Genomic DNA, 18,106 nt, shown 5'->3' with positions numbered 1-18,106 from the left:
ATCAGATTCTCAGTTTGTTGGGGTTTTTTTTCCATTGTTGTTGTGCTTGTCTGAGGAAAGCTCTGTCTGGACCTCATTATTTAGGCACTGTGGGTCCAGCACATCTTCCCCTGGACAGTCAGCTTCTGCCAGACTCGAGATGCTCATTCATTACATTGCATTTATCAGACGCTTTTATCCAGAGCGTCTTACAATTATTCAAACACCGACGGACGCATCCACCAGGAGCAATTAGGGGTGTGTCTTGCTCAAGGACACTACAGCATGCTAGCCGGAGGAGCCTGGGATCGACCCAGCAACTTTTAGATTACTAGACGACCAGCTCTACCTCCTGAGCTACCATGCCCAAAAATTCCCCAATTTCTTATAAACAGTAGTCCTTGCTTCGTGATGTATGTTCATATTTCAGCTTTTTTTTTATCCATTTCCAATAGCAGACGTGATTCTTACTTCCCTTCTCACTATCGATCTCTTTTTCTCTGCAATTTTTGCGAACATGTGCTGAAATGTAAGCATATGGCGATCGTCCATAACAAGTCCTCGTGCTGTTTTATTTTATTTAATTTTTCTTGTGTTGAGGTGATTTTGGAGTGGATTATCGCATATATCCATCTCCGCACATCTGATTTCATGCCCCCGGATCAAAGCCGAGTGGACCCTGCAGAGCCAAAGATGGAGGCCGCCCTCGATTCTTTGCCCCAGCTTCTTCATCTCCTTGCATCCATCCCTCTCTTTCCATCCCTTCCCATCACGCCGAAAATGTTTCCACCACCCCGGTAAGCGAATTGTCAATTCGAGTGAGGACTGGCCAGAAACAGCCTTCTTTTCGGGGTGGGGGTGGGCGGGGTATGGAGGGGTGGAGGGATGGAGGGATGGAGGGATGGAGGGGTACTCTAGATACAACATTAAGTCAGTGCCCGAGCTGTTTGTTTGGCACCGCGGAATAACGTGCGAGCAAACACTGTGTTGTGGAACACACATGCCGCGCGGCAAACAGGTTTTTCTTTTTATCACTAACTTATGCGCACAATGCACAACATGCCCCAAATACAAATAAATAAACCAAGCCGCCCCAGAAAGACCAATTGTTGCGATAGCGGGACACAACATTTTTTTTATGTGAGTTTTGTACTTTACGAGTGTAAATAAAGTACAGCATACTGTACTGCTACTACACACACACACACACACACACACACACACACACACACACACAGTAGTGTGTGTGTGTGTGTGTGTGTGTGTGTGTGTGTCTAAGATGTCATCCGGGGGTTGTACATGACTTATCCCCATTGGTACTGGTGTAGAAGGTCGGTATTATGTCCTGGTGCCGCAGAAAGGGCCCCGAAGCCCCCCGAACTGCGCAGCCCTGTAGACACCCTACAGCTGCAGGAAAGCCCTGAGTACCCTGCCCTGCGGCCACAGAAGACCCCCGGCCCCCAGAGAAGCCAGAGGGCCGTGGAGCAACCCCCACGCCAAGCCCCGAGGAGCATTACCCAGTCCCAGGGAGCACGAGGAGACCCCACACCCCAGGGGCGCACACATACAACCAACCCCCAGATGCAGGCTCAAGACGCAGCCGCAGGCACAGAACCAAGGCCACAGGCGCAAGGCACAGACCACAGGCCCGGATCTCGGCCCTACGGCAACAGACCGACACCCCACCGAAGCCCCATGGGCGAGCCGGCAGCACCCCCATGCCCACCCACAGCCCGAGGAAGGGGGAGGCCCACCCCACCGCAGCCGACCTGATGCCCACCTGGCGTGAGCGCCAAGTGCCCATACATGTAGCAGTGTGTGCCCAGCGCGGGGCACCTCGATGTTACCCCCCCGCTAAAAGCCAGCAGACCGCCAGATATACAGGCCCTCCACCACCCCAGCACCCGGAGCGCCCGCCGCAGAGAAGCCGCGCAGCAGAAGCAAAAGGCCAACAGCTGCCCCCCACACACCAACCCACACCCACAATGGCAAGCCACACACACCCCGCCGACGTCAAGCAGGTGGGGCAACACATACACACACACACACACACACACACACACACACACACACACACACACACACACGCACACACACACACACACACAAACACAAACAGTAGTGTGTGGAAGGCACCCGGCGGCACTCTCCGGAGCCCCGCCAGGTCGCAGTACATCCTAAGCCACCAGGCGCAAGCCGCCGGTGGGTGTCCTTCAGGCAAGTCTAACCCGAATCACTCATCCTTCCTGCCCTTCAGACCCTGGTCCGGTGGAGTGTTGTTCTGAGTAGGATTGGTGTGCAAGTGTATGTGTTCTACGCCAGTGGTCCCCAACCTATTTTACGCCACGGACCGGTACTACGTCAGACAATATTTTCGTGGAGGCTATCAAGGTGTGACGGAAATATACTCCAAACGGCATTAAAAACATAGAATATGTCTTATCTGTAGAACTATAACAATTTATTGTGAGCAAAAAAACAATTTCCATTCAAGTTAAGTCTAGTTATTCATTTCAAGTCTTGGAAAACACATCAGAATCTAGCTTCCGCTCGTCCAAAAGAGGAAAAACACACCTCTTCCAGGCATAAAAAGTGAAACATTTTAAGCAAAATGTGATTGATCGTTTAACTACAAAGTCAAAAATTCTCAAGAACAAATAAATGTCACCTTGATCAACTAAAGCAAATCGTACAATATTAAATGCATACCATTTACAACTCTCCATAACGCTGAATCAGTGGGAGCTCTGGGCTTGTTTCTCTGCAACGAGACAGTCCCATCTCGGGGTAACGGGAGACAATGACACTCAAAGTGTGTTCCGAATGTCCAGTTTGGTCCGTAGTTTAGTTTTGGTTGCCGTGCAGAAAACCCTGCTTCACAAAAATATGTTGCAAATGGAAGCAGGGTTTTCAGTGCCTTTGTGGCGATAGGATATTCTGCTTTGATTTTGATCCAGAATGTCGAGTTATTGTCTCTTATTGTCTTAACCCTTGCTTACCTTATGGCTAATTAAGCATCTCTAACACTATACCCTAACTTAAACATCTCTAACCATATACCTCAACTTAACCATCTCTAACCTAAGTGACTTCTCCGGTTCCGGTGAGAGCTACCACTTCCGGTTCCCGGTGACTTTTTTGCGTGTGCGTTGCTGTTGTCTTTTTTGCTGTTGTTTTTTGTTGCTGCTGCTCAAGTTGATGTTGCTGCTGCTGATGTTGTTTTGTGGCTGCTGCTGCTGCTATTTCTGTTGCTGTTGTTGTAATTTCTGTAGTAATATTACAGTGAGAGGATTATAAGACGGGTGTGTTTTTCCAAAGGTTCTCCCTCCCGAGGTCAGAATGAAAAACTTGACCCGTAATTTAGGGACACAAATTAAAGGACTGTGACTTTATTAAAATGAGACGGTGCTCGCAGTTCTAATTCCGTTTCCGGCGAGGGCTACCACTTCCGGTTCCGGTGACATCTTTGCTCTGCTTAACTTCGTTGAGATGAGATGGTACACACTGTTGACTCAATACAGATGAGGAGATTTACATGTCTTTGCTGTGCGTTGCTTCCCAGAGAACTGTTGACTCAATACAGATGAGATTTCTGGTTCCGGTGAGAGCTACCACTTCCTGTTCCGGTGACGTCTTTGCTTGTGCGCTGTTGCTGCTGCTGTTGCTGCTGCTGCTGCTGCTGCTGTTTTTGCTGCTGCTATTGTTGCTACTGGTACACAAGCCGCTAGTGTTGTTATTGCTGCTGGTGGTGTTGTTGGTGCTGCTAACCTTATACCTTAACTGGTGCTGTCTTTGCCGCTGCTAACCTTATACCTAAACTTAACCATCTCTGACCTTATTCCTTAACCTAATCGTCTCAAACATTATACCTAAACATAACAATCCCTAAACTAAAACCTAAACTTAAACTCATCTCAAACCTTATACCCTAATTTAAATATCTCTAACTTTGTACCTCAACTCAACATCTCAAACATCTCTGACCTGAGTGACTTTTTAGGTTCCAGTGAAAGCTACCACTTCCGGTTCCGGTGAGATCTTTGCATGTGCGTTGCTGTTGTTGCTCCTGCTTTTCTTTTGCTGTTGTTGCTGCTGGTGTTGATGTCGCTGCTATTTCTGTTGCTGTGGTTGTTTCTGTTGTGATATTACAGTTAGAGGGTCATAAGAAGTATTTCCCCCTCCAGAGGTCTGATTGAAAACTTGACCCGTAACTTAGGGTCGCTAATAAAAGGACCGTCACTGGATTAATATGAGATAGTGCACACAGTCTTAATTTCCGTTTCCAGTGAGGGCTACCACTTCCAGTTCCGGTGACGTCTTTGCTGTGCTGTACTTCGTTGAGATGAGATGGTACACACTGTTGACGCAATTCAGATGAGAAGATTTCTGGTTCCAGTGAGAGCTACCACTTCCGGTCCCGGTGACGTCTTTGCTTGTGCGCTGTTGCTGCTGTTGTCTGCTGCTGGTATTGACACTGCTGGTGTTGTCTTTGCTGCTGCTGCTGGTGCTGTTGTTGGTGCCGCTAACCTTATACCTTTACTGGTGTTGTCGTTGCTGCTGCTGACTTTATACCTAAACTTAACTCTCGCTTACCTTATACCTCAAGTTAACGTGACCTTATACCTCGACTTAACCATCTCTAACCTGAGTGAACTTTCCAGTTCCGGTGAGAGCTACCACTTCCAATTCCGGTGACGTCTTTTCTGTACGTTGTACGTTGTACGTACGTTGCTGCTGTTGTTTGTGCTGCTGGTGTCAATGTTGCTGCTGCCGTTGTTGCTGTTTCTGTTGCTGTTGCTGCCAGTGGGGTTGGAGTTGCTTTTATTGTTGTTTTTGTTGTCTTTGTTGTTGCTTTTGTTGTTGCTGTTGTTTCAGGGGCCTTCTTTTGTAATGACCGGCTGACAACTAGGTTCTCTCTTTCTTTTTTGTATTTCTTTGTAAAGCGCATTGTGTTGCCCTGGTATGAAATGTGCTCTATAAATAAAGTGTGACTTGACTTGACTTGACTTGGTGTATGTGCTGAGTATGAGTTTTGGCACTGGCGAATCACGACCAGCTCGATCGAGGGGCGCAGCAGGCCGGGGAGCAGCCACGCGGGACCTCCCCCCCCAGACCCAACCGTGCCCCAGCACGCTCACCTCCCGTACCTGGTGGCAGCCAACCTACAGCAACAGCCACGGACGGAGAGCGGTCCGCCATGTGCCTCCACCATGCCGGGAAGCTCCGCACTCCCATCAGGCCCCTGGTCGGCCCCCAGCCGCCGAGCATGCGGACCACAGAAAAGAGGGCGAAAGACAGCACCCCCACCCACAGCCCGACCCCCCAGCGACGAGCGCCCCATGCACCGAGGTACCCCGGCAGCCAGGTGTGACAACAGGAGTCTGCCCCACACCGAAGGAGGCCACATGGTGAGCCCCGCACCTAGCATGGCCAGCCAGGTTCAGGACCCTGGTTGACAGGACCAGATGGAACGCCTAACCAGCCCCGGCAGGACAGGCCACCCCTCCCCATGGGACGCAGAAGGACACACAAGCCCAGCCACCCCGCCTGCGGGGCGCGCGACCACGTTGGCACACTGACCCCCCGACTACTGGGCCGAGACCCAAACCAGCGACCCACACCCCCCACTCCCAAAGGCAGCCCCAGAACCCACAACTACGCCCCGAACCTCACAACCACGCCCCGAACCCCACACCCATGCCCGAACCCCACAGCCACGCACTGAATCCCACAACCACCCCCTGAACCAAACAGGAACTTCCAACCCTTTTAGCAACCGTCCGGACTTACGACCAGCTCTCCGACCAGTTTGTATTGTGCGCTGAGTACAATACTGCTGGGTGCGTGCCGTCTCAGCGTCAAACATGTCAACATGCATCACCCTTTGTAGACTATATACACTATACTGTATATACTATATACACTATATATACTATATATACTATATAGACTATATACACTATATATATTTATACACTATATACACTATACCGTATATACTATTTATACTATATACACTATATACGCTAGATTCAAGATTCAAGATTCAAGAGTTTTATTTGTCACATACATATACATACGTTCATACATATATGCAGTGAAATGTCTTTGCAATGTACTTGGACATTATGCACAATAGTTACTAAACCGAACATAATAGCTAACCTAATTCCTACCCAGCTAACTAACTTACACAAACTGATTCCTAAAACTTAATGCAGTAAGTGAATAGAATAATATAAATAAAAGAAAATAAAAATTTAATAAGACTCAAAAAGATAATACAATGTGTGGGTACAAAATAGAAGTGAAATAGAATATGTATATGGGATAGGCTATTTGTATATACAGATATGTGCAGTTAAGTGCATGTGAATAAAATGAGGAGATATACAGTACAGTATACAACAGTACGACACAGCAACAGAACAGCAATACAGTGCAGTATGCAGTAACCCAGAACAGTGATACAGTATGCAGTAACCCAGAACAGTGATACAGTATGCAGCATAGAGTACAGTAAGGCAGTGTGAGTGACTCAGTGATTTTTGTTAGGACCCCTGGTGAGTTCAACATTGGTAGTCCTTATGGCTTGCAGGAAAAAACTCTGTCTCAGTTTCTCTGTTCTCGCTGTGTGACTGCGGAGGCGCTTGCCTGACCGCAGCAGCTGGAACAGTTCGTTGTTGGGGTGATGAGGATCCTTCATGATCCTGCAGACTCTGCTATTACACCTCCTGGTGTTTAAGTCCTGCAGGGAGAGGAGAGTGGTACGTTCGGCTGAATGCACCACCCTCTACAGGGCCCACCCTTACCGTGAAATAACACGGGTCTGCGCTTATTGAGCAATTCGCTTAACGACCTGGTCCTATGAACGGAACTTGGTCATTAAGTGAGGAGTAACTGTAGAGTAGAGCAACAAACATCATTTACATGACAACACAACATACATAACATTACATCACATGTGACCCCAATAGGAATTCTCCTTCCCTGAAATCTCAGCTTAAGCTTCTCGTAGTTTAAATACATTTCTAATCATTGTGCACAGAGCCTGAACTCTTAAAGGGCATTAAAATCTCCAATACGCGGGTATACAGAATGTTCTCTGGCCAATATTTAATGGCTGGTGTCGAGACAATGGGTCAAGTGCAAATATGTCAGCCGCATGCGTTATGCGTGTTCTTTGGGAAGTTCATTATTTTTATTCATGGGAATATTATCATAATGACATGCTTCAAATGGCTGTCATTATGACTTTGACATGAATCTCAAGGCATACTGTAACTTGTGGTCGGGGAGATTACAGTATTGACCCTCCTAGCCATCGGCGTCTGAAATAGTGATAGAATGCAGCTCATTATAAAGAAAAAAAGAGTTGATGAGTTATAGCCTGCAAGGTCAATTTTCATAGAGAGTGCATGTGCGTAGGAGAAATGACAGGAGGAAAGAAAGGAAGGGAAAGGAAAATAAAAGGGTTAATTCACACTGGGAAACATTCAATGGAGGCAGCAGACCTTGAAGCTCCAGCAACAACTGCTGGACTCAAATTTATTTTATTTATTTCCCAAAAATGAATGTCAACTCATCAGATCTGGATGTGTGAATTGCTATAACATCAGCATTAGGATCATATTAGCATTACATCTAATGTAATCTGTTTGTAATAATCTAGTTATAACATAAAAATATAAATCTGTTATCCATGCCCATATCATTGTATTCATATTTATTCATCCTGGACATCTACATGTATATTAATATCAATACTAGCAACCATATTGACACTTCGCCCCAGCTATTGACTTTTAATTTAACTTATCCTGTACATAAATTTGCATTTTGTATATTCTGTATATTCTGAATATTTGGTCGTTTTTATTTACTTGACTTTTTTCTATATTTGTCATTTTGTATGTTTGTTTTTCATTTTTTGGAGGGGTGGTATTTTTGTAATTGGGGATATTTTTGTTTTTAATTGGCTATTTTGCATATTTGGCCATTTTTTTTCAGGAGGGTATTTTTGTTTTTCAGTTGGCTATTTTGTATATTTGGTTATTTTCTATTTTATTTGTTATGGCTATTTTTGTATATTCAGCTATTTTTGTTTTTCAGTTGGCTATTTTGTTATAAAGCTTTTTTTTTTTCATTAGTTTTGGCTATCTTTGGATAGTTGGCTACTTTCTACTGTTATCCTTCCTTATGCACATTTTCTGTACAGCAACAGATAACGGATCTCACCCAACAAATTCCCTATGCATATGAAAAAGTACTTGGCTGAATATAAACTAATTCCCATCTGATTCTGTTTTGCATAACTGCCGCTGCCACTGCTGTTTCCACCCTTCTTCGGCTGCGGCGCTTCCATCCCAACACACTCGTTGCAGGCGGACGTCTGTGGATGTTTTTGAATCCTTCGCCTGCCCATTGCGACCCACTCGCGCTGACCCAAATCGACTGGTTTCGCTCGCTCATTGCTAATGATTCAGTGCCGGCTGACCAAAAACCAAACCCTCAAGTGCGTTGCGAGAGTGCTTAACATGGCGAGGGTTTGTAATGAACCCCCTTAGGGAGTAGCCCATCGCTAATGAACTTCCATACGCCGGTCAGGGCCAGTCAGAGCCTCCCGCCGCCTGACACGCGTCCCTGGGCTATCCCTGCTCGGCTCCGTCCCTCTGTGTGCTGTCCCCGCAGGCTGAGGGCAGCCCATGAATGTGGTTTGTGTCCGGGGAGGTATTGTGCTATTGGCTCAGGGGTGGAGGACGAGGATGCCCTGATCTCGACACATTCATTGGCAATGGGCTCCACTTCCCTTTTTCTATGAACAATATTGCATTTGTTTATTGACTCCTCAGCACAAATTTCTACTTGGATTCTACTTCATGCAGGCTATGCAGGTTCTTTAAATCACAGCTTGTTGGGTCCGGCTATAAAAAAGCCTCCCTCCCCACTCAATAGCTCATTTAACCAAGTGGTCGCGCTCCCACAGCAGGCTTTATTGTGAGACATCCATAAAAAAGAAATATATATATATATATATATATATATATATTTTTTTTTTTTATTTTATTTTTTTTTATACTGTATATATATATATATATATATATATATATATATATATATATATATATATATATATACACATCTCAGTCCCCGCCGTGAAATGACACGGAAGACGAATGATGGAGTGGAAGTGATTTCTTTAGTACCTGCAGGGCGCTGCTGAGACACAGACTTATGAATAATAGATCACAGTTGTTATTTTTCTCCTATTTCTATTTCCTGAAAGAAGTCATGAAGTCAAATAGAGCAGAAGCAGAGATACCGGGTTGAGGGGATGGAATGCGAAACGGACCAGAAAGGATGAGCTGCAGAAAAGGAAACGGCTAAGTGCTCGCGTTGACAAATTTTAAAGCAACCCTGTTTCGTTGATTCAAAGATGGTGAAGTACGTCGTAATTGGTTAAATAGTGTCCTCGAGCGACGTAGGTGTAGCTGGAGTAGCAGGGTGTTCGGTGTTTCCTAAACGGAGATGTTTTTAATGTACAGATATGCAAGAGCTCATGTGTACCTTGTCGATAATAGGACAAATAGGTGAAAAAATAAAGTTATGATAACTCCCTGAAACTAACCACTTCCAGCTAGAATATGAGCTCTGTGCTCACCAGAACAAGTTTCACACTGAAAGTGACGACTTTACGTAGTAATGAAAGGTTCGACTCTTTTTTTGCGATTTGGTTCCTGACGTCCCTCGGTAACAAGAGTTTGATTTCCCACTTTTTTGTTGTCACGTAACGCAACAGTGAGCAAAAGTCAGGAGAGCCGGTTCGGCTCAGATCATCTGTGTTGTAAATGGAATTCTCACAAGAATCATTTAACTCTTTGAAAGTTGTTTATTTTGGATAAAAGTCACATTCAAAATGAATTATCCTGAACGCCTTGGCCTTTTTTTTGCATTGGAATAAATTTAGTCCCCATTACTTTTAGTTAAGGTTTAACTCGCTCACCCACTTTTTTGCAGGAGTTCCACCTCCTGAATCATTTTAAGGATTGGTTCGCTATGAACGAATCCATGTGTCTTTCATCACCAACCATTAATAGGCCATAATAATAAGCGCAGTTATAAATGTTTCTGATGTTTTTAGCAGTTAACTCGATAGTGGTATAGTGCCATGGGATTATTTAATTGTGATTTAATTAGGATTAAACAAATGGTATAAAAAAGGTTGGGAAACACTGATTTATGGCACCACAGACGTTAAAGTGTTCATTTCATTTCCAATGACAGCCAATGACAGAAGAGAGCAAGAGGTGGTTATAGAGGAAGAGGTTGAGAAAAATAGGCAGGTGCACCTCGTGGAGGCCACGGGTTAGTGAATATGTAGTGAATATTTTCACCAGCCGGCGAGACGAGCACAATGAGAAACAGATACAGATGAGCCGCCCGCACCCACCCCCCGCTGTTCACCAGGTGAGGTTGGGACATTTCCAAACCAACACTTCAAGTTGGCTTGGAGAGCGCTCGCATTTTGAAAAGTGCTTTCAAGGCGGTACTTACACTTCCATCTTCATAAACCACTCGCCAGCAAAAAGTTCTGCTCTGCGTCTAGTGCTTGGAAATCGCAAAAGTGGCCAATTCACTAAAGCTGTTTTCTTGGCCCCTCTTCATTGAGAGCACCATGCCCTCAATCCAGAGCCCCCGCTTGGCTGTTTTTTGTTTTGTTTTTTCTCATTGAATTGATTCGGTGCGGGGGCCCCAATATTAGGACCCCGCAACCTTTACGATTAAAGGTAACAATACGTGGCTGCACCGAGCAGGGACATGATAACGACATGATGGCTTTTTTGATTGTGTTTTTCTATTGTGGACGCCATTGTGCTGTGATAGAATAATTGCCCTAAAGGACCCGTTGCCAGGTCCAGGGATATTTTTTATTTTGTCATGGCTGTTGGCTGACTGGATGGAACTCTCCACACTTATCGCGACTCCATTAAATGCACAACAGACGCCAGCCTGTCCTGAGAGGCCCCTGGAAATTGACTGGGCAACCGCGACAACATAACGCCGGAAACCCCCCCCCCCCCCGAGAGCTCAAACACTATCTGCACTGCAATGATAACATTCTTGTTTTTGAATGTCCGTGCGGCATGATCGGGGTGAGATGCGAGATGGCCAAAGACGAAAAAGAACGTCCACGTAATGTGTGTGTCACCCCCCACGCCCCCCTCGCCCTTGTTCTTGGACCGCGTTGCGGAGGCACAGTCAGACCGGAGTGAATCGCAAGCCGGGGCCTTCTCCCGCATATAATTATTTCCCCGAGAATATCATATCAGCGCAGTGTCAGCCGCGGCGCTTACGGGGCGGAATTAATTTGGCTTCCAGTTCAACCCGGCCCTTCCTTCCCAGACTGTCGCCCAAATGCCGCTTCGGAAGCCGGCTTTGGGAGGCGAGATTAACGCCACTTCTGGGAACGCGATGAAAGCTGCGGATGGCGTCGCTCCTCCCGGGGGCTAAGGGAAGCTATTCTGTTTATGTGACTGCAGAACGTTCCAAACAGGAACGGCTCCACCACGGCGCTCTAATTCTCCGTGGCATCCCATAGTACCCGCCCCACCACCCCCCTCACACCCCACCCCGCCCCTCATCTCAGGCCTTTTAGCTCTGGCTCTGGCTCGAGCTCCGGCCTATGCTCCCACGCTCGGTTTGGCTCATCGGGAAGAGGGATCTGGACTCTTTTTGAAGAGGAGGCTGGCCGGCCCAGCGGGCTCCCCCGGCCAGTTGTCCCCCTCTCTCCCTCTCTCTCCCACAAATGTATCAACCCTGTACCCCCGCCCCTCCTGCTCTTCTGAATGCATGTATCTCAAAACTCAACCGCAGTAGGAGAGAAAATCAGATCAACAGCTCTTTAAACTTCGCTCAAGCTCTAAATCCTCGCAGAGTGAAGTTTTGTATTGCAGCTGTGTGGGCTGGGACACCAAGTCATCTGGGATATATTTTTTATATATACATTTTTTTATATTTTGTTTTTTAAAGATTATTAAACGTTGTTTGATGTTTGAATGTTGTTTGATGTTTTAATGTTTGCATGTCTTAGAGAAGGCTACATTATTGTAAAACAGGAATTTGTTATTCCTTATAATTATTTATAAATATTAAAAATTATAATATAAAAATATTTATTTAATTATAAATATATATTATAAATATATTTAAATATATATATATATATTTATAAATATATTATATATATAAATATATTTATAGAAGGCTACATTAGCAATTTGTATTTTTTTTACAAAAGAAAGGATAAGGAAAAGAAGAATGAAAATAGAATAAAAATAAATGCATAAAGAGAATTAAACGAAAGAATTGGGTAATTTATGGGCAAGGAGGAGCGGAATGGATGGTCTTTCGGATGGTGTTAGGGTTAGGCTCATGGTCAGGGCTACCGGAGGGGTACAGAAACGATCAATTAGGAAAACAATGTTTCATTGATGACCGCTTGGCTGCAACTTTTCTTTATCGTTTATCTGGCCAGCTTTGATTTATAGTACATAATGCATGCCACACTGATTCAGTTAACACACACACACACGCACACACACACGCACACAGCTGAAGAATCTTCTTCATCTTTGAATACTACGACTTTTCTTCCCCCAGGTGACTAAGCCTTGTATCTAATATATCCACAGGTCTCGCCGAAACAAGCACGCCAACCCCCGTCGGTAAGTTCTTTTTTTTTTTTTTTTTTTGTTTCTTCCTCCCCTATTTTTCATTACCCAGAAAAGAGAGATTTTCTATTCCGCGGCGAGCAATCCATCGGCAGGCTCATCCTCCGCTGCCCGCACTAGCGCACACACAGGAAATTGTTCCCAGGTATTTGTTGTTGCCCCCCTCCCCTATCAGATAAATAGGATGAGTACGATAGGGGGAGAAAAAAATCGAATGTGAGTATCTGGGGTCCGAGTTTCGTCCCCCTCTCTCTCTTTCCCGCTCTCTCTCTCTTTCTCTCTTTGCCTCCCCGTTTGACTTCTAAGACGAATTCCGAGCAGATGGGACTCGCCTTTGATGGTGTCTGCGAAGGAGGAGGAAGAGGAGGAGGAGGGGGAGGAGGAGGAGGAGGAAGAGGAAGAGGAGGAGGGGGAGGGGGGGGGGGAGAGGCTGTGTGATCTGTGAGCGTACATCAAAAATGAGCTAATACATCACATTCTGAGCTAATACTAATGAGGCGGCGTCTACATGCAGCTGCACCGAGTAAATGGAGTGAAGTGAGAGAACCCCCCCCAAAAAAGCCAAAAGAAATAGAAATAGAGAAACAATAATAGAACAGAAACAGGCCAGCTGTGTGATTCCCCTTTAATTTGCTGCCATTGCAGCTCTATTTTTCCAGTTCATTCAATGTTCTCATTACTTCTATATCTATTTTATTATTATATATACTTATTTTATATATATTATATATTTTACATATTTTTTTGTGTATCTATCATCCATCCATCCATCTTTCTAACATTTCCGCATCATAAACAATGAGAATCTAATGAGCGAACACCTAGAGGTTGTGGGTGATTAGGCGTTAATGAGGCTGCAGTTTAATTGCGCGCAATTTGTTTCTTCATTAGAAAACAATGGAGCTCAACACACACACACACACACACGCACACAGACCTTTTTGCGTACCGAAACACCGTTCCCGGGTCCCACAGTGAGTTTTTTTCTTTTACAAAAAAAGAAAAGCGCTTGGGCGACCTCCACCCGCATCGCCGCCCTTCAGAGAAAGTCAAGTGGAGGCGGACAGATGTTGCCTGCGCAATAATTCATGATTACCTTTAATCGCTTTCCTGTAATGAGCGTTTCTCTCTCTGTCTCGCGCTCTCTCTCCGTCTCCGTCTCTGTCTCTGTCTCTCTCTGTCTCTCTCTCAAAGAAGCTCCCAGAGACAGCTGTCTGTTAAAACAAACCGCCATGAAAAATTCACATTTGTTAAAATAACCATGTCGGAGTTAACTGGAAAGGAAACGGAGTGTGTGCACACACAAACACACACAGCGCGGGTTCCCGCCATGTTGTTTTTTGGGGGGGTTTTGCTGACATTGTCAGTCATTTGTTCTCTCCGATACGTGAACATTGAGCTGACTTTGCGTTATTTCTTTTGGCCTCCGCAGACTACGACATGGACGACGGCTACTTTGATGCCGTTCTGGGAGGTGAGTTCCTTGGCATTTGCAGCGATGACACGGGAACATCCAAACGCTTCCCGACGTTTCTCTCTCTCTCTCTGTCTGTCTGTCTCTCTCTCTCCCTCTCTCGTTGAACACAAGAAAGGCAAAGGAAAAAGGAAACAGGGAAAGAGATACGGCTGCAGGCAGACGTCTCCTTGGTTTGGGTGGTAAAAGTGAAGAGAACAGTTGTCTCTCTCTCTGCGAGGCCGGGGTTACGTCTGCTAAATGTACTGGAACAAAGCCTTTTAGAGCCTTTTTCGGAGTTAGCTGACCAATAGTCCAGATATTAGACACGGAATAGCGCCCATGCTTTATTTATAAGCCATAAATGAAAAGTCTCTTTTTGTTCCACCGACAGTCGTAAAAAATGTATTTTAACACTTTGCGTCCGTGTGTTGTGTTCAAAATATCCAGCATGAATACTAAACTTTGTTCTCCTTGTTCACCTTATTTGACCTGCTATAATACCCTTCCAATTGATTTAGGCTGTGAAGGCCGATTGCTAAAACTATATATAATGTACAGAGAAGGATGAACAGTGTCCAGATTGAGTCATTACTGTGAAACAATGTGTTTATCCTCTAGCTGACTATTTAGGTTGGCGTACCACAAGGCACATGCACAAGTTCCTGCAAATTAACAGTGTGGCTACATTTGTTAAACAATGAAAAATAAAATGCTACTGCATAGCCATAGGTTTGCCATGTCTTTTACTTTTACATTGTTTTAAGCCATCAGGTATTTCTCACATTATTGAGATCCATTTGGAATTTTTCCAATCTTATCGATATATGTTACGCTATGCTATATGTTATACACAGAAATTTGGATTGGAGGACACTTTGTTTTAGTAGTTTTAAACCAATGGTCCAATTTGTAAAGTTTTTTTAACCTGAAGTTCTAAGGGCCATTCTGGATTGATGTGAGGGCCCCGTTTGGTCCCCGGGCCACCAGTTGAATAGCCCCGCACTAGTTATAAAAGGGTTTAGTTGTATTTTCATACCAGTACAGTACCTACTGACTATACGTATAGGTATTGGTTTCAATCAAATGTTAATTACACTAATAATGCTAATAAAATGCTAATAACAAAATGCTTATAGTTATGACTCTGAAAAACTTGACACTGAGTGTTCCTAGTCAATTGTGTGGCTATACTTGTACTTTGGGATGGTACTGACACTTTTGGGATTCCTCTCCCCTCCGCAGCTGTCATCGGCACCGTGGTCATGGTGTTCCTCTGCCTGGTGGTGGTGGTGATCCGCTACATGTTCAGGCACAAGGGCACGTACCGCACCAACGAGGCCAAGGGCACGGAGTTCGCCGAGACGGCGGACGCAGCTCTCCGGAGGGACCCCGCCCTCCGGGACGCCATGGACGAAACCAAGACAGAGTACTTCATCTGAGACCTGGGTCAGACACTGAGTTTTCCAATTCGAGCTAACGCTCCGCTCGCTTGTTTTGGGAAGTCTAACATGTAATATTCCTTTTTTGGTAGTATTTGCTGCAGCAGCCAAAACGTTCAGGGTCTCTGCTGCCGTACAGTATTAACCCTCTTTCTGACATTTGTAATTTGAAAACAGCATAGCTTCCTGCTCGGCAGTATTTAGCGCCACACTCATAATCGGCTCAAAATCCAAATCATCTCATTTTGTCATGTCAAGTTCAGGGCTTCATTTTGCGCCTTGTAAACTCCAATTCTAACAGTAATTAAAAGTGATATGCTCTTAATGTCTGTTTCCCCATCTTATCCCTATCCTTAAATCCTTATGAATTAAAACTGGATAGGCCATAGCCTTTAATATGACAAGCGAACCAGATCTATATATGAACAAGCAAATGAGTTGCCGCCGCCAGTGGCGGAGCATTTCCTAGTCCCTGCCACACGGATCAGCGTCCCACGGAGGATGAGAACCCAAATGTTTCTGCGGGAGAAGAACCCTTTGCTGGAGGCTGTGGTCGACCATCACAGGTGGAATCTTTGACGCGAAGCGAGCACGGGGGGCTCGCCCCGTGTGTCCTGGCCCCTCACGGCGTGGTGTGACTCGGCATTCGCCAGAAAAGCGCGAGTGCGGCAAAGGTTTTGTAAAGGAAACGCAAAGCAAAACATGGCGTGCCGGAGTGTCAAAACGCTTCTCCAGTGGGTGGTATTTTTAGCACGCGCACTGAGTCACGGTAAGCCCCGTACTCCCAGCACCGGCCACGCGCCGCCTGCAGGAATGACTTACGCCCGCTCGCCAATCTATAAAGGACGTCAAACTCAGGGTCTGATGATTTGCGATGGTTTGTTCTCGCCGTTCGCGCGCGGAATGATGACGACGAGGCGCAGTGAGCTGAGCCGGAGCCCGGGCTGCATGTTCACGACGGTGCTGTCGCTCGGCGTCGAGCTTCCGAAAATGTCGTGAAAGAGATTCAAGCGCATGTGATGATGTGTGCATGGACCTTTACTCAGGCAATGCGCTTGATTGATCAATCAATATCGCTTTATATTATTTCCCCGCGTGATAATAAACGAATATTAAAAAAAGTAAGTTTATTAATTGTAAGTGAATTGAGTACGAGCCCTCGAGCTCAAGAAAATCTCACTTTTCAAATTTGCCCAGCCCCTCCTCTGTTCCCCGGCAATACCCGCGGAAATAATATGGAAGGACACAGCGGAAGACGCCTTTCTTCAGGCCAAATGCGGAGGCTGAAAAAGAAAACATTTTTAATGCAGAGAGAGAGAGAGAGAGAGAGAGAGAGAGAGAGATTTGAATGCAAATAGTGAGTTCTAAGGAGAGAAAATACTCCATTGCTCATCTGTAATAACCACTCGCGCGGGCAGGTGTGATTGAGTGCAAATAACCGCAAGACACACACAGCGATTTAATTATCTCGCGCTGCAATCGCACACATACACACACGCACACGCACACGCACACTCTCTCTCTATCTTTCCCACACAGCACATTACCGATTTTTTGTTGCATATAAATGATTGGGCCAAAAAACTCTGGCTTTCATCTGAAACTGTTATTATGCAGCTCTATCTAGTCGATAATTATCTCTGAAAAGAAAGCGCAGGCTATTAGAGCAATGTTGTTGAGAAAACCCCGGCAACGCTCCGCTCCAAAATCCCAAATATTGACCCCGTTCCCTGACTTGGTTCAAAACTTGCACATCTTCCTCTTGCAAGATTGCGAAGTTACTTATCTTTCATATCTATATATATATAGATATATAACATTTAATTTATATGTTTGATTATTTATGTTTCATCATTGTCTGTGGTATAATGTAAATATAAAGTCTATGGATAATGGAGACTTCATAATTTATACATTTTAATCTTCCTCTGTGTACAGCACAAGGTTTCTTATTTCATATTAGGGCTGTCAAATTTAACCCATTAAACAAACCAACATAAATGTGAAAGTAAGTCACCCGTTTCATTTTCAGAGTTTATGTTTGAATGACGGAAAAAGCAGCTGCAACCTGCTGCAACTCGCTCCCTTATTTAAATTATTTGACAGCACTACATACTATAAGCGGATGATTATTATAACCAATTTTATTTTTCTTTATTTCTCATGCAGATTACCATCTAACAGTATCAATGGCTCTGCAGAGGCTGACACATGACACATGGGGCTTTTTTGTTTCGTTCGATTAGGAAACGGAGGAAAATAAATACATGTAAAATAAAACACTGTTTTTATTTGTTGTTGTTTTTTAAACATGAAACGGGAACGCTCAGCTGATCGGAGATCACTCCCTCTCCATTAAGCATTTACACCACCGCTCTACACCTGCCTGTTTAAGGCATTATCAGTCTTACATTTTAGACTTCAAATAATTGTTGGACAGGATTTCAAGTGTTGAAAATGTAAAATTTTAAAGAAATCCTTTTGGGGCCTGCACGAGTGTT

At 44.9% G+C, this 18,106-nt stretch overlaps 1 protein-coding gene across 3 annotated transcripts in view; it reads left to right on the top strand.

Moving 5' to 3' along the window:
- gypc (glycophorin C (Gerbich blood group)) overlaps positions 1 to 17,828 on the top strand; it is a 35,715-nt gene extending 17,887 nt beyond the window's left edge. The window contains exons 3-6 of one of the 3 annotated variants that reach the window (XM_080019100.1): positions 12,672 to 12,704; positions 14,143 to 14,184; positions 15,409 to 15,612; positions 17,775 to 17,828. In XM_080019100.1, coding sequence (XP_079875226.1) covers positions 12,672 to 12,704; positions 14,143 to 14,184; positions 15,409 to 15,605 — 272 coding nt within the window. In that variant the 3' untranslated portion in view covers positions 15,606 to 15,612; positions 17,775 to 17,828. Of the gene's footprint in view, positions 1 to 12,671; positions 12,705 to 14,142; positions 14,185 to 15,408; positions 15,925 to 17,774 lie in introns of those variants that run through there. The other 2 variants (XM_080019099.1, XM_080019101.1) reach the window with 2 other exon arrangements.
- The last annotated feature ends 278 nt before the right edge of the window (positions 17,829 to 18,106 follow it).

The sequence above is a fragment of the Zeus faber genome (assembly GCF_960531495.2).
Source record: "Zeus faber genome assembly, chromosome: 18".
Taxonomy (NCBI): domain Eukaryota; kingdom Metazoa; phylum Chordata; class Actinopteri; order Zeiformes; family Zeidae; genus Zeus; species Zeus faber.
Note: the sequence above shows the minus strand (reverse complement) of the source record. Positions and strands in the feature narration are given on the sequence as shown.